General features: G+C 46.3%; 2 protein-coding genes across 7 annotated transcripts; one reads left to right on the top strand and one right to left on the bottom strand.

The window, feature by feature from the left end:
• The first annotated feature begins 831 nt into the window (after positions 1 to 831).
• On the top strand, positions 832 to 10036 carry HVCN1 (hydrogen voltage gated channel 1). 6 transcript variants are annotated; one of them, XM_088135179.1, is made up of 7 exons: positions 1036 to 1387; positions 5578 to 5702; positions 6751 to 6992; positions 7588 to 7692; positions 8205 to 8436; positions 9064 to 9176; positions 9597 to 10036. In XM_088135179.1, the coding sequence occupies exons 3-7, from the start codon at positions 6789 to 6791 to the stop codon at positions 9660 to 9662; spliced, it is 720 nt and encodes a 239-aa protein (XP_087991305.1). In that variant the 5' UTR covers positions 1036 to 1387; positions 5578 to 5702; positions 6751 to 6788; the 3' UTR covers positions 9663 to 10036. The 6 variants fall into 6 exon arrangements, with proteins under 6 accessions (XP_087991303.1, XP_087991305.1, XP_087991304.1 ...); XM_088135180.1 differs by lacking the exon at positions 1036 to 1387 and adding an exon at positions 1438 to 1926; XM_088135177.1 differs by lacking the exons at positions 1036 to 1387; positions 5578 to 5702 and adding an exon at positions 832 to 981.
• On the bottom strand, positions 9981 to 21994 carry TCTN1 (tectonic family member 1; the record flags this gene model as incomplete). Its single annotated transcript, XM_088135169.1, has 14 exons — positions 9981 to 10735; positions 12088 to 12213; positions 12659 to 12812; positions 13340 to 13480; positions 14400 to 14482; positions 14816 to 14941; positions 15505 to 15630; positions 16358 to 16378; positions 16571 to 16680; positions 17519 to 17603; positions 17832 to 18001; positions 18340 to 18470; positions 20577 to 20697; positions 21430 to 21994. Coding segments are annotated over 14 exons (2103 nt in total), but the record flags the coding sequence as incomplete, so codon positions are not given.
• Between the last annotated feature and the right edge of the window lie 3478 nt (positions 21995 to 25472).

Here is a 25472-nt window from a genome sequence, read left to right on the forward strand (position 1 = left end):
CAGCACTGCGGGTCTGGTCAGGGTGGAAGCGCTGGGTGGGCGGAAGACTTCTCCAGTGTCCCATTTAGAGGATCTGCTTGTCACACTCGAAAAGGTGATCTCTGCCAGAGGGAGCCATCGCATAACTCTGTATGCAAGCCAGTAGAGTCCATGGTGCACTACCCTCAATGGGTGTGACAGCGGAAGCAGCAGGGGTTTGTAAAACGCACGACCGTAGCTGTTCAGTGGTTACAGAAGGTGCCCCGGGGTGCTATGCGCTCGATGGCCTCTTGGGTGGTCCTGGGTATCTCTATACTTACTGAAGACTTCTTGGCTTACAAATCAAAGTAATAATGGGGCTAGTGGTCCTTAACTAGTGCAGCACAAGCACACACGGGTGGGGTTAGAACTAATGGGGGGTTGAGTCAAAGTGGGTGGAAGAGCCACCCACTGAGCCTCCTCCCCAAACAGCTGTGCCCACCCACTTTGGAGATGCCAGGCTAAAGGTGCCATGTCAGAGTGCGCACATACATGCAGCCCCCAAACCACGGCGGGCTTGCTTTGGCTGGCTCGGGAACCACGGCTTCACAGCGTAATGTGCGAAGCAGGCCTAACCCGAGTCCAGCGGAAGCTGGCAACCCCTTCTCTGGGGATGCGGCTGAGCCACCAACTCTCTCCCAGCCGGGCTTCGTGCATTTTTTTTAATTGGTCCAGTCGTCCGATTCTCGGAGGCTGCCCGGACGAGCCCCAGCGGTTTTCTCGCCATTGCCTCCTTCCCAGGGCTGCGAGGGAGGGACTGGCCACGGGCGCCCAGCTGGCTTTGCGCCTAGGCGGGCCGGGAACTCGCCGTCCCCGGTTTCTAGTCTGGCGCCTTAAGCGCGACGCCGGGCCGGGCCGGGCCCGCGGCTGACCCCGAGGGGCTGGGCGAATCCAGGCCGCGCGCTCGACGTGGTTCCGCCACCCGCGCGAGCATCCCGCCCGGAGCTGGCTCGGCAGACGCAGGTCGGTCACCCAGGGCCCGGCGCCCCCGCCTCCCCGGGCCCTCTCCTCCCGCTCTTGGCGCGCCTGGAGCGCCGCGGCCGGGGGCCTTTCCCGAATCCCCCTCCGGCTTCGCAGAAGCCCCCGCCTGCGCTCCCTGCCCGCGGGGGGCGAGGAGAGCCGGCGCAGCGGGAGAGGCGCCCTTCGGCCGCGCTCCGGGCTGCTTCGCCCGGGCCCTTCCAGGCGGCTGCGGGGCGGGGTGACCGGACCGGACTGCCGCCCCCCCCCCGAGCACTTCTTTCTGCATCCAAACGCCGCTGGTTGCGCCAATGAGGCGAGGGAGGCGGAGGCGGGGGCGGCACCAGCACCACCAGCAGCAGCCAGCCGAGCCTCCGCGCTGGCGATTCGAGGCGGATGGTGGCCCCGCACGGTACGGGAGGGGAGGGGAGGGGAGGGGAGGGGAGCCGCGCCAGCCTGCCTGCCTGCCCTCCGCCAGGGCAGCGGCAGGCAGAGCCGAGGACCCCGAGAAGAAGGCGGGCGGCGGCGGCGGCGACCCCTTCGCGCTGCTTCTTCCCCCGCTGCGTGGCCGTCCGGCGCGTGGAGGGAAGGGCCCCTCGCCCGAGCAAGGGAGGCGGGGAGGGGCCTCCTGAAAAGCTGGCCGCGTCCTGCGTCCTGCGTCCTCCCCAAGGGGCTTGAGTAGCCCTTGCCTGGGGCGGGGGGCGCAGCCTTGCCCCCCAAAGCAGACCCGGGATGACGCCGCTGCTGCCCCGCACCGATGCTGGGAGCCGCGGCGGTTCCCCCCGGCAGGACCTCCCCGCTCCCCAGTTGGGGGTGCTTCGGCGTCCTCCTCCGGCTCGTTCTCTTTTCGAAGTTGGGAGGCGAAGGGCTGCGCAGGCGCCCCGACTTGGCTCAGCGCGGGGAACATCCGCTCAGCTCAGCTCAGCTCAGCTCAGCTCTCGCCGGAGAAAGGTCGTTTGGAAGCAGGGCATGCAGGCGGGGGGGGGGGGGGAGGGCGAGGGCGAAAGCGCGCCTTTCTTCTCCTCTTTGGGCGAACTTGCTCGGAGCGTTTAAAACTAGCTTGGGCCATTCCACCGCTGCTCGGGATCTGGCCAGGGTCTAAATCGAAAGATGGTTGGCTTGAACGTGTGAATCCAGCCAGCGTAGTTGTCCACCGTGGTGGCCGGCCTAGCCCAGCCTGCTGTGATTGAGTCAACAAACCATGATTTAGTGCAGCTGCGTGGGAACCAGATCCCAGGGCTTTCCTCTTTGGCTCTTTGAAAGCTTGCCCTTAGGAGCCTTGTGTTAGAAATGAATGTGGGCTGCGGCGGTTTCCCCAAAGATCCCTCGGGCTCTTTAGCCAAGGGTTGGTGGCAGTCTGAGTTAGAAGAAGGCGGGCATGGTCCAGGATGCCCAAGGTGGCCAGCTGTCTTGAGAGCATCCATCCTGAAACAGGCCCAAGGCCGTTCGGTGTGCAGAGTGGGCTTCTAGGATGGGGTCCTTCCTCATGCCCATTCAGAGTTAACCTGTTCCATTTCACTTGGGAATTTTGCTTCAGTTGAGCGAGTGCACTAACCCGTAACATAGTTGGTTTAGCCTCCAGTTGAGTTCACGCACTGCACTAACCCATAATGTAGTTTGTTTGGTTCAAAACCACAAAGACTAAACCAATCTAGCCAGCCGGGCTTTATTCAAGGAATTACGGGTGAAGTCTGCTGATTTGACCTGGTCCTCAAGATGGGCTTGAGCTCTCTCAAGGGGCTCCAGGTCAGGGGAGGCTGGGATGGCAGGGGAACATCTGGGGGTGACGGGATTTTGTGTGCTTTAAATTTAATGCTGCTGGATGATTGTACCACGGTAGGAAGAGATTTGCACTCTGGAGAAAGAAATCAGAGCAGAGTCAAAGGAAAAAAGTTTATGCTGGTACTGCTTCATGTGGCTTGGCTTATTAATACTCAGTGGAATATTGGGATTCGGGGTTGTTCAAGTCCAGCTTTCTGGTTTGGGAGTCATGGTTTATGACAGCATGTTGTGTTATTCCAGCAAGTTATGGCTTATTCAATAATAACATCTTGCACCAGTTTCATACAAGCCTCGCAGTAATAAACCTGGTTTAATAACGATGGATTTGGCTAATCCCAAACCAAACAGACTCCATGAATGCTTCTAGCAACGTGTGTGCCCAGGGTTACTCAGGACATGTTACTGACACAATTGTGCTCAAGCCATATAAGTGCAGTGGCTAAGCAGTGTAAAATGAAACACCTTAAGCACTTGTTTCTCAAATTATAGAAAGAGGAACTTCTTTTTTCAATATTAATAAATAAGAAAATGGTTGAGCTTTTAACGGTAGAAGGAAGGGCTTTTCGCTAGAAAAAGGAAAAGGAAGTTGAAGGCCAGAGAATTTAGAAGCTGGGTGATTATTTAAAGATGTTAATATAATGAAGTCCAACAGGATGTTAGCAGAACTACCAAACAGTATTGCCCAAAACTGGAATGTTTGGCAATGCACACCGTTTGATAAAATCAAGCGAGCTGATCATATGTTGAGCCAAAAAAAAGGGGGGGGTGGATCTGGGCAGCAGGAAATGGCTGAAAGTATAAAGGAAGCCAGAGACATTTCAGTTGAGGATGGGGGCAGTTTTGAGGGCAAGCAACACTGTAGGGCAGAAAGGTTGGGAAGGTTGTTGGGGGGGGTGGGGGTCTTTTAGATCCTAAAGTTGTGAAAGGTCTTCTTGAAGGAGGACCGGACTGACTGCAAGAAAGGTAAATAAATCCCTTGTGTCAGTTTCAGTGGAAGACGGAGAATATTTAACTAGGCAGACTTTTCTACAAGCTTCACTGAGTTTCCTAGGTGTTTTGAACAGGGTGGGGAGAGTTGACTTACAAGAAACGGAAGATGCCTCTTGGCATTTGGCTCAAAGTCCAAAATCGGGGAATTCTGGAAGCCTTAAATAACTCAGTTGTTTGATCTGACCACAGTTTGCTTGGATTTGACAGCCAATTGTGGCTTATTCAGCAAATCATGGTTAAAGAAACTATGGGGCGGCATGGAATATAAACCAGATCACTCTCTTTCTTGGGCTCTCCCCTCAGTGCTGTGGGAGTAGAGCAGTTCTGCCCCTCTTCCCAGATGACTAGGAAGATGGCTGAGAAATGGTTTGTGGGATGCTATGATTTCTGCGTCAGTCCAGACCTGACAGTTTGCCAGGTGGCATTGAAGTCCAGGTTTTCAAGACATGTGACAGATGAAACGGTCAGCACTTTAGGCCTAGAAAGTTTCCTTCTTTCGAGTTTGGGTGGTGTAAATGCTACAGCTTTCCAAAAACAAGTGAACCAAACAGGGGCTTTTTAAAGCTCGGGAGGACTGGGTCTGTTCTCCTGCCTCAACTATTCCCCAACCCCAAATGCCTCTTCTTCTGCGGGGCTTAGAGTACTAATGGGAGATTCCTATTCCTGGAATAGACACTTTATTCTGAGTTTAGCACAAGCTGTCAACGGAGCCACTGACATTTGTAATTCATGGTTAGTGGCTTAGTGTGGTGCTTGAACCCAACCACTTTGGGGTTAGTCAAGTAACCTACTTTCCTTCTTGGGACTGTCTGTTTTAAATGCTGGCTTCTATAAATAGGCAAATTTCTGATTTTCGTGGCTGAGCTCTGAACGGCTTTCTCTTTCACACAACTGTTACTATAAATTGTTCAACAGGATTGCAGATTGTGTAAGCTTGCCCCAACCTGGTGTCCGCCCATCGGTTTAGCCAGTGCATTCAAGTTCAGGACGATGGAAGAGGGAGGAGCGGGGGCACTATATTAAGAAATAATGAAGAATTTGCAGTTGTGGACCTGATTTGTTATGGGAGAAACATTGACACATTTCTTAATGCTTAAAAATAGAAGGCTAGCAATAACGACAAATGCTCTGAAGGCATGCTACGGTTTCGCAATAACCTTGAGCATTTCAAGAGCATTCCTTGCTCCTTTTGTAAAGCTTATACTCTTCCCCCACCCCTAAAGGGAAGTGAGGATGTTTGTTGCTAGACAATATTCACTGTAATCCCTTCTAGCCAGTGAAGGGAATAGATAAGAAAGTTGTAATTCCTGATCTCGATTAGAGATCTTGCATAGCAATGTAAACCTGTTCTTGAAATAACCTGGAAGTTATTTTAAGCAGTACCATAAACCAGTATTTACTGGTATTGATCAGTAAGGTACCATAAACAGAACAAACATCTGGGCCGACTAGTCCTCTCACCCAGCGTCCACTTTGGTTGCACTACAACTGATCGGTTGCACTTTTGGCTAGATTGAGCAAGTCCTTGCCCCTCCCATGTGGGTCTTCCTTTTGAAAAAGCTTTCCATAAGGTTTCTTCACCCACCACCTAGATTCCATCATAGCCAAGGACAAGGAGAAATTGTTCTAGCGACGGCTTGTACCCACAACAAACACGCGGAGAGATTGCTGTTCTAATCGCAGCTGTTGACTAATCAGGGTGGGCTTTCCCCGATGAAGGGCTTGCTCACCCTCATCAGCAGAAAGGATTGCAACAGAAATGTCTTATGCAAAATAAACCAGACAGGAAACACGGGCTTATTTTGTTCTCCCTTTTGCCCTTCCTACAAGCGGGCAAATGTTTCTCTAGCACGGCAGACCTCCCTGTGGCGGCCTTTTGGGTCCACCGTTTTGGTCAAGATCCTTTTGTAGAAGGCAGACAGACTTTGCACACGGAGAAGGGGAGCTTAGAAACGGTAAGAGGGAAGACGCCTTGTGGGTGCTCTGAGGGTCAGTGCTGGCTGCCTGTGTGGCCATTAAATATCCTAATTCTCCTCTTCTTAAAGGTATGCATTAAGGCAGCATTTTTTCACTAAAAGGCTCCCCGTATCTTATTTCTCTTTGCAGCACTCATGGGAGAGATTGGGTTCTTAACCCCCCCTCCCTTTTAAAGGAACGTAATTTCTGGGCTTTCATCACATGCTGTGGCAGCCACTCTCAATAACAAATTGATGCTACATTGAATGTTCCTAGTAGGAAAAGTGATTCAAGAGTGGAACAGTAAATTAGGAAAGCGCTACATTTTCTTGTGCTGGATGGTTTTGATTTATTAAAGTCGAATGCCACCTGACTGTCAATGATTCTGGGCGGAGTAGTGCCTGCACTGTTATCTGCTGGGGAGGGGCCTTAAATTTGGTTTTCTGCATTGAGCAGGGATCTGGACTCAGCAGACTAAAGGATCACTTCCAGCTGATTCCTTTTCTTTTTCACCTGTCCAGCTTGAGAACATCAGGAATATAATCTCCCTTTAATACGCGTTTGTCTTGCTTATTTGAAAAGTCAGTCTGAAAAGTCAGTCCATGTAAGGCTAACCACAGAAGTGGGTTTCTGGGGGCCTCCAAACAATGGGATACATTTTGAGTTAGCTCTCAAGGAAATTGCGGGCTTTCTCTTCGGCGGACGTGTTTTCTTGGTTGGTCCTATGGCCTTTCACCTTGGGTGTGCAAAATTGACTGCTCAGTAAAGTTTCCTCCATCATGCAAGTGATCCAGCTTCCACAGCCTCCAGATGTGCTGGACAACAACTCCCATTTTCTCCAAGCCAGCATGGCTCTTGACTGAATATGTAATTCTTTATGATAGCCATGAGACTGTTGCTCAAGCCAACAGAGAAGCAAGTTTCACTGTTCTAATACAAAATTCTATTGAAATAAATTACAGATTAATGCAATTTATTGATGTATTCCTAGGAAGGTGATTGATTGTGCCTTTACTAATGAGGGTGGCTTGTGATCTACTTCTGCAGCTGTTCTCAAGGGGGTGATGCACTTTTGAGGAGCCACCATGTCGATGTATCTGAAACATTTCACAGTGGTGGGAGACGATCCTGCACAGTGGAACAACGACTACAAGAAATGGGAGGAAGAAGAGACGGAAGAGGAAGGAGAAGGGAAGACACCAGAGGCTGTCGTTAAAGTCGAGTCAGCACCCAGGGCTCCAACCTTCAGAGATGTTATGAAAAAGCTATTCCAATCCCACAGGTTTCAGGTAGGGACTCTTCCGAGTGGGCTCTGTTACCTAAGTTCTGGGTCACGCAAGCAGAAGACCAGGATGCAACCTTCTCATTCCGTTCTCACACTGGGTTGTTCCAGTTTGTTTTAACCAGGAGTTGTTGAACAATCTTTGGTTGACTAGATCTGCACAATTTGTTAAGTAGCATCCAAATCACAGGTATGGTTTATACCGTGTGTTTTGCCAAAACCAAATAATTCACTTTCTGCTGTAGCTAACCTAGCCAGTCCTGGTTTATATAGTAAACTGTGGAAGTCAATTATGACATTCCCCGGTTGTGTGCACACACTTGTTATCTTGTTTCAAACAGAGTTATCACTCCTGGTTTTCCATTCTGGAGCCCAATGCATTAACTACTGCTGTTCGTTTTTTCATCATTGACTGTTTTGGGAAGACAATAGGAAGCGCAAAAGGAGATAGTCCTAATTGTTCTCCCCTTCCCCTGCACTTATTTGCTGTACTTTGGTTATATTCACTGCTAATATCTATGGGAGATGACCTCAAGATCTGCTGATTGATTTACAAGAACATCGTATCATTTTTACCCTAATGCTTTCCCCTTTCATCCCAGATCTTGGTGGTCTGCCTGGTTATCTTGGATGCTGTGCTGGTCCTTGGGGAACTGCTTTTGGATCTGAAAATCATCCATCCTGACAAAGATGAGATTGCACCAAAGGTGAAAATGGGAACAGAGGAGAATCTCTGGGCAGTGGGTGTCTTCTGATCATTCAGAAGGTTTGTGGTGGGAGTCCCATCCAGTGTCTCGAACACCTGCGTTGTTTAAATAAAAAGACAGCGGATTTTTAATCCTCGATGCAAAGATAAGCTTGAATGAATCTGCTGAAACCTAAGAGAACAGATGATTGAAGATTTTTCACTGGTTGGGGCAACTGTGGTTTATGTGTACTTTTCCCCTCCTGTAGAATCAGAAGACAAACTTGGCAAAGTAGGGAGTAATTGTCGAACTGTAGACCAAGTTATAAGGGTGCAAAAACTTGGATTGGACAAATACTGAAATGCTTTATGTGCTTATACGGTGAACTACGTCTTCCTGAACGAGGCCAATAATAATAATAATGGTAAAGGGCACATGTGTTCCTTTGGTCTCATGCCTCATGCCACCCCAGACTCCCTGTTGTGCCATTTGTAGCTTTTTCACATTCCTGTTGCCGCTTCTGTGCTTCCCAGGTCTTTCACTACCTGAGCCTTTCCATTCTAACCCTCTTTCTGGTGGAAGTCAGCTTCAAGCTCTTTGCCTACCGCCTGGAGTTCTTCCACCACAAGTTTGAAGTCTTGGACGCCATCGTGGTGGTTGTCTCCTTCATCCTCGACATTGTTGTTCTCTTCCGGGAGCATGAGTTTGAAGCTCTCGGACTGCTGATTCTGCTCAGGCTGTGGCGAGTGGCCAGGATTATCAATGGTAAGTCTTGAAAACAGGACAGATTTTAAGGGTGCCTTTAGGAATTCAATTGTTCAGTGCTCAAGAATAGTGTATTGGTTGTCCAAGAATTATCAAAAGAGGTGCTTTAATGGGACAGCTTCCTCCTCCTTTATCTCTTTTGGGGTTTGCTGCACTCTTGGCTCCCTGACCTAAAGACCAAGCCTTTCTGCCAATGCTGCACAGCTCCTGGACCACCTGGTCCTGGATGTTTTCATCCCCATGAATCTTCTCTTTCTGCACTCCCTTCTTTTCTCAAGTCTACCAGGGCTGTCTTTACATAATGCCCATTACTTTGCCAAAGCCTGTTGGTTAAATGAGTAGGCTTTCAGAATCCAGATCCCAAGGGAGACCCCTGAATCTTTTTGAGAACCGATAAAAGAACTAGAAAGTTTTGAGTTAGCCTCTGGGTTTGTTAAGGTTTATACAATTCCAGCCCGCCATTCCCTTTTCTGTAATGACTTCCTTAGCAAGATGTTTGCTCTAAATATCTTGTGATGCTAATTTATAAGTGGTCCTCAGGCATGGCAGATAGTTTTGTGAATGGCAGATAGTTTTGTGAATGGCAGATAGTTTTGTGAATGTTCTGTCCTTCGATTCCATCTGCAGGAATCATCTTGTCAGTGAAGACCCGCTCAGAGCAGCAGATCTCCAAACTGAAGCAAGCCAATTTGCAGCTTAGTGTCAAAGTCCAGCACCTGGAAAGCAGCTGTGCAGAGAAGGTGAGGTTTTTCATTCCCTTCCAGAGGACTTCCCTGGATCTGGCTATGGACGCAGCTGAAACAACAGGGGCTTCTATGCTAGCTACAACTAAATTTATTCCAATTTAGTGGCATGGCTTCGACTGCACTGCCTCTTGGAATGGCCTGGAAGCCTTAATTTTTTCCATGAAATATAAAATGTAGCCAGGAGCAAATGAAAGGTAAAAAAATGAATAGTGATAGCTGGGAATTCAGTTGTCATTATTTTTATTTGATAATTAAGAGAGAACTGATCTTAGGCTTCCCTCAGAGCTTCTTAATTCCACTTTCATTCTCCTCTTCACCTGCTTTGTCCCCCCAAATGGGAAGGGGCTGTTGATGAAGATGTGGATCAAGGACTGAGTGACATGGGAAATTACCTCACTTCTTTTTCTCTAACAGGAAATAGAAATTGAAAGGCTGAATGGTCTTTTGAAGCAACATGGACTACTCAGCCAGTCCAAATAAGATGCCTGGCTTGGACCTACGGTGGACAATCTCTTCCCTGGATTCAGTTCTGGCCCTGAGAAGCTACTTTATGTTTACAGGGTGACATTGTGAAAATATCCTTTGGCGCATTTATCAGCACGGGCTGCTCTCCTCTGAAGCTGATGCCCTTCAGATATAGTGGACTTTGCCTCCCCCTATCCTCCTAGTCATGCTTGGAGGGGGGTTGGAGGACACCCAGCTGGGACTAGGCTGCCCTAGATCTCTTTTGGAGACCCAGAGTTGTAGAACAGCTCCAACATTATAAAATGAATTGCTCCACGCTTTCTTGTACAGCTGTACAGTTTCAAAAGACTAGCAGAAATAATTTAATAAATCCAAATCCATATTCAGAAGGCGATCTCCGTTAATTCACAAAAGCTACAACTGTAATAGCCAGAAGAGGTTTCTAATGTATAAGGGCAGTATCTTTCTCCAGACTCCCCCGCTTTCAGAATTTTGGTTGCTACTTTTTTTCCCCTTGCTCCCTCCTTTGAGCATTGGACATATTGGCACTGTTAACTGTTGTGTCTTAACTTCCGGAAGACCCCATCATACTGGACTCTGGAGGTGGCAGGCTGCCCTTCCCAATCTGGGGCCTGCCAAACACATTGGATTTCAACTCTTAAGCCTTCCCAGTCTGTGTGGCTCTCTTGCATGAGAGCATATGGTAGAATCCATGCCTCTGTCCATATTTATGAACTTGCAGCAAGATCTTCAACCCAACTCTGCCAAGGCCCACCTTAATTCCAGCTGTCCTCCTGAAGTTGATGCTGGCAGGAGTGCGGGCAGAAACAATCTTGGCACCTGCTCGCTTTTATGCAACATCTGTTTTCAACTTCAGTGTAGATTTGAAGAAAAGTTCCCACTTTAAAACATGAAGCTGAGATCCTGTGACTCTGCATGTAGTTTTAAACAAAAGGAAAGAAAAAATCAAAGGGCAAGTTGGCCTCGATGGTTGGCCAAGCTTTGTATCCTGGCTGCGCAGGGGCAGAGATGTCGACAAACGAAACCGAGCTGAGGATCTGGAGGATGCGTTCACTTCCTGAATCGACCTGCAAAAAAGAGAGAGAGAGAGAATCAGGCTATCACTTCCCCCCAGACAAAAGAAACATTTTACTTTGGAACATGATCTAGACCAGTGTTTCTCAACCTCTGCAACTTTAAGATGTGTGGACTTCAATGCCCAGAATTCCCCAGCCAGCATGGGAATTCTGGGCGTTGGAGTCCACACACGTTAAAGTTGCAGAGGTTGAGAAATGCTGATCTAGGCAATGCTAGCCAAAGGACTTTAAAAATATGCTGAGGCAGATGATAGACCAATAGACCAATAGTCAACCAAGAGCAAAAGAGACTGAAGTCAGGACTTGAGTACGGCTGCTGTGGGAGTGCAGCACAAAAGCCTTTTGCTTCCGGATATCAAGTTTAGCAGTGGGAGGTCGCCCAAGTGAAAGCTTCTACAGGTATAGAAGGCCTATCTGCAAAATTGAAGCTGCATCCAGATGTGAAATACTATGATGCCTGCCTGCACTAAACTAATTCTGGACAACATTCAGAGAAGGGCAGTGAAGATAATTGGGGGATTAAAAAGCTAAGTCCTATGAACTGGGAAACTCTAGCTTCAAAAAGAGAAGACTAGAAGATATATTCTTCAAATACCTGAGCAGATGCTGCCCAGAAGGCCTCTAGTCATAGAATAATGGATTTAAGATACAGGAAAACCGATTCCAACTAAATGTTAGAAAAAACATCCAGACAATAGGTGAATGCAGTCAAGCACAATTATGATAGCCAATTGTCAGGGGTGCTTTAAGTTTTTGTCTGAGCAGGAGGTGAGATTGGATGGCCTAAGGGACCTCTTCCAACTCTGTTCATGAAGAGCACTAAGCCACAAATCTTGGTTTATAAAACAAGGAGGATTGCTGGCTTCACTGATGGTCAGAAGCCACAAATACTAACCCAGCCTTATTCACTTTCTCCTCCTCTCTATTCTAGACCCCAGACTGACTTCAGGCTTTTATTAAATCTGACTTTAGAAATATTTTGTGAGAACCATTGTATGAATGGGTTTTTTTTTATAAAGAGCTTTCATTACAGCAGAAGAACAGGAACGCCTGGCCAGTTTCCCTGGGAAGCCCTTGGCTGCACGTAGAGCTTTTGGGCAAAGCTTGCTGGTCGCATTCAGCTCTGTGCCTCTTTCGGGACTAAAGCACAAGCCACAAAGAAGCCTCCAATGTGGTGCTGCAAGGCGCCAAGATTGCCCTTTCAAGAAGAGAAAGCCAGTTTTGTCAGGCGGATGTCTAGCACACACCCACGGTACCTTACAAGCACAGAATGAGTAAGCCAAGTTAAAAATAAGCTCTAAGTGTTGTTCCTTTCCCTCCTGTTGCAGAAGATCACCACCCACCTTGGGTAAGGCAGCAGTTGTTATTAGCACCGTTAAGCGCTCAATTTTAGCCTGGGGGTTGACCAAGGACCCGTATTTAGTCCACTTAACTTCCATTTCAAAGGACACTGGAATTTCACAGGAGGTCTGAAAAAGATAGCGACATTGGTCAGTTACAAGCCCCGCTTTCGATGAGGAAGAGCTGGCTGGACTTCTTCCAGCTGCCCCAGTGATCATTGTTACGGTTGCAGAGGTATCGGCCCCCTCTAACCTGGCTAAGCATCTTGAAGCCTGCAGGATGTTGACTGCCGCACTTTGTCCCATAAATGGAGGACTTGGAGCATTTGAGTCAGCAGGGGGACGGATACATTCTTAGATAAGAATGAAAGCTGAACCCAAATCCCTCTGGGCCATCAGTAAATTCCAAGCACCTTTCTGTGCTGTGTTCTGGAATTTTTTTTTTTTACTTAGCTTACATAGGCATAATTTACATATCCCAAAGTAATCTTGGGAGAGAGTTTCTCTTCCAGGACAGTTCTTGGAGCAAAGAAAACATCCACACAGAAGTTAGCCAGGTTGTCTGTCGTCTTACCGGTCTGGTGGAATTGTAAGAGATTTGGACCCAGTCCAGTCCGTTCTGAGGCAGGGAATCTCCAAAAGAGGCCACGCAGTCTGGAAAATTTTGGCCCTTCAACACTCTTAGGATATCTGGAGCCAGAAGCGTACAGTCAGCACTGTCGGTAATTCTTCAGGAAAGAAAACCGTTGTCAGCAACCCTGTTGTGGATGCCTCCATAAATTGACATAAATCTGCCTGTGGAAAAGCTAAACTAGGCTGTGTTGCCTTGTGCCAGGCCCTGCAAGTGGGATTATGTTCAATCCCAGGACACAAGAGCCACTTGGACTTCTGAAAAGATCTTTATTGTATGTAACAGAACCTTGAAAGCCTGTCAAAGCCATCCTCCAGATCAACTTATACCGAGCATAACTAAGGCAGGGTTACTCTCTTTCAGACACTTCCTCAGCCCTCCTTCCTCAGGGTCCCTCAGACATCCCATTACACTTTAGCCATGCTGCTCTGGGGGTGATGGGAACTGTAGTCCAGCACATCTAGAAGGCAGCAGGTCAGGAAAAGCTGGGCTAGAAAACCAAACCAGCAGTCCCCAAAGCTCCAGAAATGTGGGCATCTTGCTACTTAGAATGTTTTTAAGGGCTGCTGCAGCATGCAAGGAGGGAAGACCACGTGTCAGAAAAACAGCTGGCTTACGCCTTACCGCACTTTGCATCCAGACATCATATTGTACCCAAACAATACTGGGGTTCGGCTCCCTTCCACACGGAAACAATCCTGAGCTGTGGTGCTTTTCATCATGGTCAGCTGGCTTCCTTCGTTCAAGTTCTGAATGACTCCAGAGGTAAATGCAGCGAGTGAAGGAAAAACATAGCCTTGATGCAGCGGCTGGGCTTGTGTGTTGCACTAAGCTGTGGTTTCTTTAATCACAGATTACTGAATTAGCCACAATTAGTTGGATTTGCATAATACAGGCAATCATAAATTGTGGCTCACAAACATGGCAGAGCTGATACAACAAGTGGCAGAACCAGTTCCAAACAATGCCTTAGCCTGAAGTGTGAGCCCAGCCTCATGTCTCCAGCTACTTGGTCATCTACCTGGAGATTCCAGGGACTGAATTCAGTTCCAGGATGAAAAGTCTCTGGGACAACAATGCCCTCAGTGCTGAATGCAGGGAGACCAAAATGTCAAGGCAAACCTCCACCTTGTTTCTAATGCTGGAGCAAACAGCCAATCACACACTTTTCAGCTGCTGCCTTGGCATATTCAGATAGCCTTTCCAAATCCAGGTGAGCTGGAATGGGGTGGAATGTGATGCAGCTTCCTGCAACCCAGTGGGCTGCCAAGGGAGGTGGCAAGCTCCAAAAAAGGGGAGGAGCCAAGATTTGGCCACCTAAAATGTGTCTGTAGGCTATTTTTTTTCCCTGCAAAATGCCTTACATTTTGAACCTCACGAGTTGTTCTAACTATAAATCTAGTAACCAGATTTGCCATTGCTTTGATATTTTTCTGAACTGCTCTTTCTGCAACTTTTCTAATTAAAAGTGACAGTTCCTAGGATGATGCACTATCTCAGTTTCTGTCACCCAGCAGATGGAAGAAACCAAAACTTTTCTTCTCCAGTTATGCTCTGGAACCATTCAAGAATTGAGAAATAAAGGGTAGGAAATACAGTCAGAGACCTGCCTCAGACAGCCACTAGGAAGGCACCCAGTTTCCAGAGAGAATTTTGCTTCAGTAATGGAGGGAAAAAAGGATATCCACCTGACCTAAATCCAGCCTTTATTGGTAATCCAGCCACATAACCTGGGCTTCCGCTGAGGGGAACAGGCTGAGTGTCTTGCTGTTAAAAAAAAGTGAAAAATATAACATTTGAAGTTTACTGATTTTTCTTTTCATTGTTTGTTTTGAATACAAAGCCACATATATAATCATCCCTTAGCAAAATACGTATTGCCTTATTAAGTAGCTATTATTATTTCAATGGCCTGCAGAAGAGAGACAGCTACTGAAAAACATCGGAGCTGGGGCAGCGCGCTCAGCTGAAGTTTAAATACAAATCTTTGACACTTCCCCCTCCTTTTGAGAAATACCTTCTTCCAATGAGGCTTCCAATTCCTTGGGGGAGACTCAATATTTATTTTGTAAAAAATCATTAACATACTTGAGAAGTTACCTGTATGAAATGGATGGCAAAGGTCTGCTGCACAAAAATTGTGGTTAGATTAACTGTCCCCAGAACCAGCAAGACGGCTGCCCCTACGATTTCACCCGCCTCTGTAAAGGTAATGAGGTAGTCTGCCTGAAAAGCAAGTATAATTTGTTTTAATTTGTTCGACAGGTGCCACCCGACTCCAAATTTACTCTGGGTGGCTCACAATATAAAAACCAAATCTATACCAAATCTCTAATAGGAATAAAAACATGAAACAAGATGGTGAACCTGGTCAGCAAAACAAAAACACATCAGACACCTGGCATGATGCTCCCGCTACCCTGGCCCAGAGCCTGGGAGAAGAGCCAAGTCTTTAAGGCCTCCTGAAACGCCATCAGGATGGAAGCTGGCCAGATCTCGGGGAGGACCAGATTCCAGAGGGCAGGCGCCACAAATCAAGCAAAACGAAAATGCCCTTTCTTTATATTGTTATGGTACTTTTCAAACTACAGGCTGCTACAAATCTTTTGGCTAGGCTCAGCCAACCCTGGATAATTCATAAACCATCCACGGTTAACAAACCTTGGCTTAGCACAGTGCATTAAGAGATAATGAAGGCACAATTCCAGAAATTTTTTCTGGAATTAAGTGCAAAAGTCTCTTGTCCCTGCATGAAATGCTGAGGCAAAAAAAAATGGAATACTGCCTACCTCAAGAACCACATTGCTGCATGACTGATTATTTAATGCAGGGAGCAACACAACATCTGTAGTGGCCAGGCGAGTGCACAGCCCCTCCGGTGTCTGAATTGTGATGGACTGGACGGTGACATTAACCTGAAAGATCAATGAGTGACAACAGCATCTTTATTGCAGCTGAGGGGACAGTGATCACTGGTGCAGGCAAGCCCAGGCACACACAGGCAGGATTCACGCATTAGGGTTGGTGGTTTAGACCTAGGGTGTGGTTTATTCAAACTGCTAAACCATGGCTTAACATAATGCATGAATCCAGCCAGACACACACACTAGTGACATGAGGGCCCCAGGAAAGAACAGGGAAAGTTATCTGGAAGAAAAAAAAATCTCCCTTATCTCTGTAATGGACAGTTTTTCAAGGAAAAATTGACATACCCCCTTAAAAAACCTCTCTTAGGAAGTATTTTCTGTTCTGGAATGGGTGAAATGTTTTAAGGTAAGATTTTACTCAATATGCACTGTAAGAAAAATCTTACATAAGATCATATATAGGTGCAGTAAGTTTCCATTTTCCCCAAGAAAGCAAAAGCAGCAGAGAAATGCCCGACGCATCTTTCTCCTATGCACCCCGTGGATGCCTCTTTTTGCCTGCGCCTGCTGCCTTCAGGAAGAGCGATTTGGGTTTGTAACAGTTCCAAAATCCATCCACTAAAATAGAAATGTCACGTGGAATATCAACCTAGAGATAACAGCCCCGTTATTTCTTAATTATAGTGGGAGAGTTGCAGATGACTGTGCCATTAAGCACAATCTGCCTACAGATCCATCAGAAATTGCTCAAAGTGGGAATTAAAATTAAACTTACTGTTTGCCTTGAATTTGGTACCTAATGGGAATAGAAAAAGAAGTCATATTTCAGGCAAAGCATTGCCACGTATTGTACAGCCTTATCCTAACCTCTTAGCGTTTGTGCCAGAAAACTCATTTCTGAATGAAAAACAAACCAGCCGTTCTGACTGCGTGCCCCATCCATCAATTTGTTTTGTGTGTTCTGACAGCTCCCAAAACAAGCACTTACCACCAAAATGCTAAAATTGGTGTAAAATTGCATGCTGAATTCGGGAAAGGTGGTGCATTCATCCATCTTGATCACCGTGTTGCACTTCTCAGCCTGGTTCATTAAGAAGCCTGAAGAAAGCAGCAAAGCCCAGGACTCAGAAGGAAATCTTCAGTTTGGCAAGTGCAGAGATCCATATTAGGGGTTAAATCAAAAGCCCTGGAATGTCTAGTTTGGACTGGGCTACGTTGCAACAAGCAGCCTTTTCTACAACTCTCTGAACATGTTATCCGTGTGTCTGAAGTTAATGTACATATATGCCCCCCCTTTTTTTAACTTAGAAAATGTTCTACTGTTTGGCTCCAGGAGCACCAAAGGAAGCTCAGATAAATCCAGATTACAACATGATAAAGGAAGCCTCGTTTAGGATTGTCTCATCAAAACTTCCCTCCCTGGTATCAGACTATAGCCCCATCTAGCTGAGGATGATGGTTGCTATACTTGCAAGAAGGACACTAACTGGATGGCAACTGCTCTCCAGGGCTTGAGCCAGAGATGAAATGCAAGTATAGTTAATCAAACCTAGGACCTTCTTCACACAAAGCTTGTGCTCTGCCTGCAACTCAGAGAAGTCCCTATCTCCTCACCCTCTTTGTTTCTTCATGTTTGTGTTTTATCCACATCCAGTAAGGATGCAAAGATTCAGGTTCCTGTTTCAAAGCTTGTACAGAACTGGCCTTGAAGTCTTAGAAACATATGTCCTTCTAAAAATTATGAAGCCAAGCAAAACACTTTAGAGGAGCGGCCTGTTGGGTTTCTTTCAGGAAAGAGAGATGACTAATGAAGTGGAGCCTGCTGTGACAGACACAATCATCTCAAAAATCAGAACAAAATGGGACATTGTTCAGAGCCCCCATCCCCAAACTACAACACTGAAGTAGCTCCAGAAGGAAGAGGGTGTTCTCTGACCTGCAGGGTTACCATGAGCACATTGGGAGAAAAGTGGAGCAGGAAGCCTCAGAAAGCCGTTGGAGGTCTGAATGAGATCCTTAAACTGTCAACAGAAAAACACAAGCTTCATTTTCTACCAGTAAGAAGACATACAGTCATTGTTCATCACTGGGAGGCTTTTACTCAGCCTTCTCCAACCAGATGCTGGGAGAGTATCAGGTTGTGGGAAATGCTTAGGCAAACATCTAATGGCACTATATATGTCCCATACACAAAGTTTAATGTGGCTTCTAGAAAACAAGAGATAGAATGGGCAAGAGGGTCTCTTTACTTTGTATCTGCTGGTGTCATTTGCATTAGCCTCATGCTGGGTCTCTGATTCAGCTTCCAGCGCGAGATCATTTTCAGTAGCAAAGGTACCCCTGTTAAATTCTTGAAGCAACCTATCAAAATTATGCAGAGTGGGTATTTCTGGAGCTTGGAAGGACAGGCCAGCTTTATCTGCAAAAAATAATGTGGAAAAGTTTAGTACATCACACTCCATCGTGGCATGGTGGAACTAGATGTCCACTGCACGTCCTGTGATTCCTGTGTTGAGGTCATATGGAAAAAAGCTGAAAGTTGATCAAGAACAAGGTGTAGATAGTTTCAACAGCAAGCACGGATAGCCATGGAACTCAGGTTGGAAGAAAAATTATGCCCCTCCTGGCAAGGACAATCCTTTAGAGGGGCAGATTCACAGGCAAGTGTATCTGAACAGGAGTGCATACCCAGAATGCCCAGACCACCACCCCCACCTCACTATCACCAACCAAAAGGCTTCAACTCGCTCTACTTACAGTTGGTGGTCTGAAGGCAGAACACAGCGGGACTGACTTTATCGACTAGCTGAAATACCCGTTCTGGAGGCTGCGCTGATTGGTCTATTGAATAGAGGGCTTCTTGTTGCCTGCAGAAATGACTGTCACCTCTAGAGAAAAGAGAAGCTTTTAAACATTCAGTCATTTTACATACAGGAATGCCTTTTTTTTTTTCCACATGGAGGAATAAAAATCCATTGGAAAAAAAAATTATTGTCAAAATAAGGCACATAAATGATAAAAACAACCCTCTGAAATCAAACCACCGTATGTAAACTGTCAGTGGTGCGAGTGGTTTTGACAAACAGGTTAGACAGTGTAAAAACAAGGGGTCAAATGTAAAGCCGCATCTTCTGGAAAGTCAGCACAAAACCGTATGCATGCGTGCAACTTGGGCCTCTGTACTAGCAAGGTGATACTTCGTTTCATAGGTGAAAATTCACCTAATAGTCAGCTTTAACTTTGACATAACTAACGGTTCTCAAAATATCTGAATGTAGGTGGCAACTGGCACTGTGGGCAAACAAGAGCCAGCATTAATCCCTGGGGTGGCACAATTCATGTTCCAAAGAGCTGAGGACAATTTTCTGCAAGGAGACATGCTGAGGTGTTGTCAGGGAAAAGAAAGCAGTTGGATAAGTGGGGCCTTTTGTCCCAAACATTCATACTGTGATTTTGAACGGCCCTATGAAGTAAGGAGGAGTCTGTGAAAAAGTCTGCAAAATCTGCATTGGGAGGCTGCAACAGGAAACTTGCTGGCATCTTGGTAATTCAAGTAGAATGCCACTAATCCACAAACATTTAATTTGGATGTCAAATTCACAACACACAAGAACAGCAGAGGTAAAAGGAAAGGAGCGTGGTTAGGCTGCCAAAGAAAGAATGCCGAAGGAAACAGCATACATAACAAGTAACAATTAATAAAGCAGGAGGAGGATTGTAATGGGCTATTAATAGTGCACACGGTATTCATAAATGCACCCCTAAAACAATCTTGGTAGCTACAGAGATATTGCTCCACTATGGAGAAACAGAAAAATACTCCACACACACACACACACACACACTTAATTAATTAATCCAGGAACATTAAACTGGGTACAGAAATGCAAGGAAGTGACAATCCCACTGTGTTAAAGCGCTAATACAGAATTTAGCAAACACAAAACATTTTAGCTCATGTTTTGCATTTCTGACCCTATTTAATTTGCATGGTTTTCACCTGATAGAATTCTGCTATATACCTAGCTGCAATGTATTTTTGGATCTGCTGTAGAAACAATTCCTGGTGCCCAAATGAAAAACAATCTGAATGATACAGAAATAAGACTAATCCTGTTTGGTTTTTGGTTACTTTTGTCTGAAAATGTTGGGAAAGCTGTTACAAACCAGCATCATCTTTGTAACTCATAAGGCCCATCTACATGAGTAAAGAATAATAATAATTTATAAATGTTACCTTGTCAATATGACTCTAATATCAGTTACATTTTTTCAAACTTTAATGAAAAGTTCTTGGAAAATCAGAGGCTTACAAATATTTTGCAACACTTCAGTGGGGTTAAGAAATCATCTGCCTTTATCGATCTGGAATTTAAAATTCACATATGCAGCTTTTGGTTCTCCCAGGATTGTAGCTGCTCAGAATACACTCATAGCAATTGCTTCTCAAAAGAAACCCCATTAAAAATCTCCCTGCAAGCAAGCCTTGCACGTTAAGAAAAGCTTTCTCCCCAGTGCACTGGTTTTTCACTTCATAGACACTGTGGCTTGTTAAAGCTTTTAGAGAAACACCTCCACTCTATATATTATGCACTGGCACTATTTTATGAGGAGATTGTGCCACTTCAAAAGCTGCTTATTTGAACCAGATCCTATTTTTATTCTATTTTTATACATGCATGCATGCATACATACATATTAATCTCAAGAGACATTGCCCTAGAACAATCTGTCTCAACCTTGGCAACTTTAAGTTGTGTGGACTTCAACTCCCAGAATTCCCCAGCCAGCACGCTGGCTGGGGAATTCTGTGAGTTGAAGTCCACACTTCTTAAAGTTGCCAAGGTTGAGAAACACTGTCCTAGAGTTAGGGACAGCATTGTCAATTTGCTATTGTGATGTGGCAGGTTCAAACAGAGTGCCTTAGAGATCTTTGTGGAAACATCTAAATGCACATTCACTTCAACAATCTACAACATATGCAGAACACTTACGTGACAACGGGAACCGAACATGCAGTAAAGACACTGAAATCCGCAGCCGTGCAAACAGGATCGCAACAACAGTTTACATCACACTGATCCTCCAGGAGGTCACAGACGCATAGCTTAGCCACTGAAAACCACATTTTACAACAATGGTAATAAATGGCAAATCCTAATAATAATAATAATAATAATAATAATAATTAAATGAATATGCCGCCTGACTCCCAGCGACTCTAAAAATCATTTTGCATGAACTATTACCTTCCGAGCAACTAAACCAAAGGAATTTCAGATCAAGTTTTCTTTTCTTATAGCCACACGCATATTTTAACACTAGCGTTCTGCATTCCCATACCCCTGGATTTTACCAAGGAGAAAAACCATTGAAATAGGTGCATAGGTGGTGCTGCTCGGCGGGTAATTTTTGCCCTCTCCCTCCCTGCCACCACGGCTGGCCAGATGCCTCCAAGAAGCGGGACAGGTAGTCAGAGGTAAGCCATTGGTAGCGCTCCAGATGCCAATAACCTACAACTCCCAGGATCCTTAGGGAGCACGGCCTATGGCGCGGGATGCTGGGAGCTGTAGTGCAGCGACACCTGGCGTCCCACCCCTATGGTGCGGACACCCAGACGTGTCCAGCCCCCTCCCCCACCTCCTCTCGCCCTTCTGCTGGAAGAGTCTGACCCGGGACTCCGACATCACTGCTCCTGTCAATGGAGGCTCCACTCAGTCACAACAGCCTGCTTCCCGGCCTGCCACCCAGCGGGGACCCACCATCGGTCACGGGCGCCGGCCAGGGGCCGACATGAGGCGTTTTGGGAGCCGTGAGATGCGGGCTGGATGTCTCGACTGTGCCCACCGTCGAGGTCGCCTCGCTGAGCCCTACGGAGCCGGAGGTCGAAGGAGGAGGGAGCTCTGCTGTCGGCCCCGCAGCGGTGGCTTCGCCTCGACTGGTGGCCGGCTCCGAAGGCGCTTCGCTCGTCGGCACGGCCGTGGATGGGCAAACCCCTGGCAGCAGCAAGAGAAGGAAAGCACACCGCCCCAGGAGGAGCGGCGACGGCTGCCGGCCTCTGCGCCCCATCCAGTCTGCTAGGCCGCGGTGGCCTAGGCCGCAGTTGGGCGCCCAGCGCTGGTAACCGTGGAGACGGCGCAAGGTACGCTGGGAGCCTCTCCGCGTTCCTAGAGGCGATGGGCAGAACTGCCTTGCTGCGCTCGGAGAACGCCGGGAAAGCGTTGCCAGGGAACGGCTTAGCGCTGTAGCCCCTTCCCAAGTGACCTTTCTTTTTCTTGTTGGGAATTCTGGGACTTGTAGTCTCACCTCCACTTGAGGATGCCTGGCTTTGGCCCAGTCCCCACAGCACACTGTGGTTACTTTGGGTTTGCTTTGCCTCTTCAGGTGTGGTGGGAACCCAGCTAATTCTGGGTTATTTGACTGACTTAATGCCAACATTGCTGGGGCATCATTTTTTGCCAACTAGTCCAGGGCATGAGGCTTCAAAAAGGATGGAGGAGGTGCAGGCAGAGATACCTACCCATAGATAGCGACTATTCACAAAACAGTGACTGTTCACTCAGAAGGTTAAGCCATTATGTGCTTAACCATAGTTTATTTACTCAACCACCATTGGTTATGTTTACCTAAGACAATATACCACAAACAAAGAAAAAGACCACACTGTAGCTTAGCCAGTTCAACTGGTTATTGAGTGCAGCACAGAAGGGCCATGTAACCTTTGCATGGGAATAAACAGAAATGGCTATATATGCGGAGGAATAAGCACTCAAGAAAGATTCAAATGTTCATTCCGCTCCAGGGAAATCAGCGGGCACAGAAGATGCCCTTTATATGCCGTTAGACATCTTTGCTTACGTATCGTGCCATGAAAAATGACCTTTGTTTCCAAGCAGAAGTTAGATGGGATAAGAAGTGAGGCTTAAAGTTGTGTTTCAGTCTTGGAGGCTTCATTACAATCTGGGGGGCTGGACTTGAAGGACACCTGCTCTCTGGGACAGTGTCCTCCAGAGATCCATACAGTTCCCACCCTAATGATGTTCAGAAAATCGCTGAAAACCTGGCTGTTCTCCCAAGCCTTGGGGTACGGTGGGTGTTGTGGCCCGTAGCCTTTGTTGTTGGTTATGGATGGTTTTGGCTGGACATTTGTGACTTTTGCTTCTGGATCATTCTTGCTTTTAAAACTGTAAGCCGTCCAGAGTCTTGTGCAGTCAGGGGCTTCTAAATCATAAAATTAAATTAAATGTTTCTGGTTATTAAACGAAAAGTTCCCTTTTCAATAACGGTCCCCAGAGGGAGTGTTTAACCTTCCTGACTCTGTAGCTTCACCATGTGAACTGCAGAGGGAGTACCAGAATGTATTTTGACAGTCATAAGAAGGCTAGGCAATACCAACTGCATAGGAACAAAATGAAGAAACATTTTTTTAAAAGCAGTTGCAGCTTGCGTGCAAATGTAATATTTTCCATAGGTGCCAAGTCAGCCAGCATTCTGAGCTGATGACTCATTTCTGTCCCAAGCAAGAATTGGTCTGTAACGAATCCAACTTGAAGCTTCTCATTTGAGAAACCACTTTCTGATATCACACCAGTCTTTGGCATTACCCAATGACAGACATTTACACATTTTACAGAAGTACACTTAATTGCTTATATTTTGTCAAGTTTGCCACACACTCCATATGTGCACTGTTTGTTCTCTCATGAGCCAATCTTGCCTATGGAAAACTATGGGCAAAACCCACATGACTAACAAGCTCAATATGTGGTTATGTAAATCAGTCCCAAGCTTTCCAAAATCTGTCAAAATGAGCGTGAAGCAATTGCACCTCATATTATTATGAATAGCAGATTCCCATGGAGGAGACTTTTCTTAATCAAGAAACTTCATTTCCTACAGGAAGTTCAGCCAACCGTCTTCACCATCGGTACCTCCCAGATTACTGGATGTTGTTGTTGGGTTACAAAATCACAAGCCCTTTGACCTGAAATTAAAATGAAGATAAGGTAGATGGAGGTCTGCCAATGGCTGTTGGCTGTCATAGCCGTATAAAACCTCCACATTCAGTAGTAGGAGAGACGGCCGTTGAGCTTGTGTAACGCTTGTGTGTTTATCAGGAACGTACAGCTGGTCCAGCTTCTTAGCCTGGTGTCTTTCAGATGAATTGGCCATCCCAGCAGGTGAATTATGGAATTTAGTTCCACGCCATCTGGAGAGGGGTCATTTGGAGAAATTTGGTTTATGCAATTATGTCCTTAATTCATGTTATTGTAAATTACCTGGACTCATGAGAACTGGGTGGTTTATAAATTGATGTAACAAAATAAATAAATACTACGGCAAGTCTGCTGCCAAGTGCAATGATATGCCTAAGTGAGTATTCAGTATACAAAAAGTGATACTCCCTTGTCCAACAAATTGGTCTAAAGCACTCTCTAAATTGACCCCCCAAACAGAGCAAAGTGCATCTCTTTGGTGACGCTGCAGGAGCAGAATCCTCCCTATTCAAAGTCCGCATTCCCTTTTGCATGATCAGTTGGAAAACAAAAATTTGCCTTGCTGGGAATGCTGCACGGGGCTTTAAAAAAAGCAGGACTTGGTTGTAAAAGGCCCCCAGCCAGTGGTACACTGCGGCCCACAAGAAGTTTGAAGCAGGCTGGGCCTGCCTCCGATACAAGTTTAGGGAAGAGGAAAAGGAGGCCCAAGCCTCTACAAGTTATAGCTAAATAGCAAGTAAAGAGAGAACGATTTATTTAGGATGACTATAATAAGATTGGTATAATCAGCTCACACATCTCTGTGATTGGGACTTAAAAAGCTGAAGTGAAAATTACTTATTTTGGGGGGTTGAAAATGATGAACACAGGGTTTTTTTAAACAGTGATTGTTCTATTATAAGAGAAAGAATCCAGAAACCCATCTATAGGAGCATTACGATAGAGGGTGGCAGGAGCAGCTATTAAGGCTGAAGAAGAATGCTGAGAGGGATCTGATTAAAAAAAGTGTGCGGGTTAGAAAAGGGCGAGGCAGGATTTCTGTCTTGCTTTCAAGTGCTTGGTTCGCAATTGGCATGCAAAGGACACGGAAGACCACGCCTGAGTGGAAGCAGATTAGGTATGGTGAAATCTCTTCTTGGCTGAGATTTTATCAGCTTTAAAACTGGGAGGAGGAGGAGTGGTCCAAAGCAGGAGGAGAGCCAGTGTCTAACTATCAGCAAGGAGTAGGAGGCGATTTAAAATTGCTATCCTGTATTGTGAGAATGCCATCCTCCACAAAGAGATGTGGGTACTCCTCCGTCTCCATGAAGTATCGAGTGGCTGTCTTTTGGAGAGAAACCTCTCCTGTAGCTGCTTCCGTAGCTTTCCTGGCCAAATTACCCATTACCCCTTCTTCATAAATAAAGACTCAAAAATCACACAATTTTTGGGTGCAGCCGAGTATTCCTCCTCATTATAGGCCAAGTGAAAGGAAAACAAAGCATGTGTCATTTTCCATTTACTCATCCTGTTTGCTCCGCCTGTCCAGATTTTCTTGTACTTGGTCCCGGGCAGATCTCTCCACATTTTGTTTATGCCTGTGTTTTAAAGGAAGGAGATAATTTGGCAACACCTGATGAGAAACTTAACACATTGGCACATCTGCTGTCTTCATCAAAGTTCCCTTCTCTCTCATTCCCCTACAGTGATCATGTAAAGATACACACATTGCATTAAGCCATGGTTTCTCAACAAGTCACAATAACAGCTGGGATTCCTACATTCTGCCAAGCCACAAACAAGCAAACTAGCTCTCTAGCCTCTTGGTTTTCAAGAGGCTGGCGCATTTACATTTTTGGAACTGTTACCTTCTGTTTCTCTCAGGCAAAAGCTATAAGCAAACTCATAGGAGCA

Source organism: Python bivittatus, unplaced genomic scaffold, assembly GCF_059951505.1.
Source record: "Python bivittatus isolate LINGU-HERP-01145 unplaced genomic scaffold, Pbiv_v1 ctg000100_np1212, whole genome shotgun sequence".
Classification (NCBI taxonomy): domain Eukaryota; kingdom Metazoa; phylum Chordata; class Lepidosauria; order Squamata; family Pythonidae; genus Python; species Python bivittatus.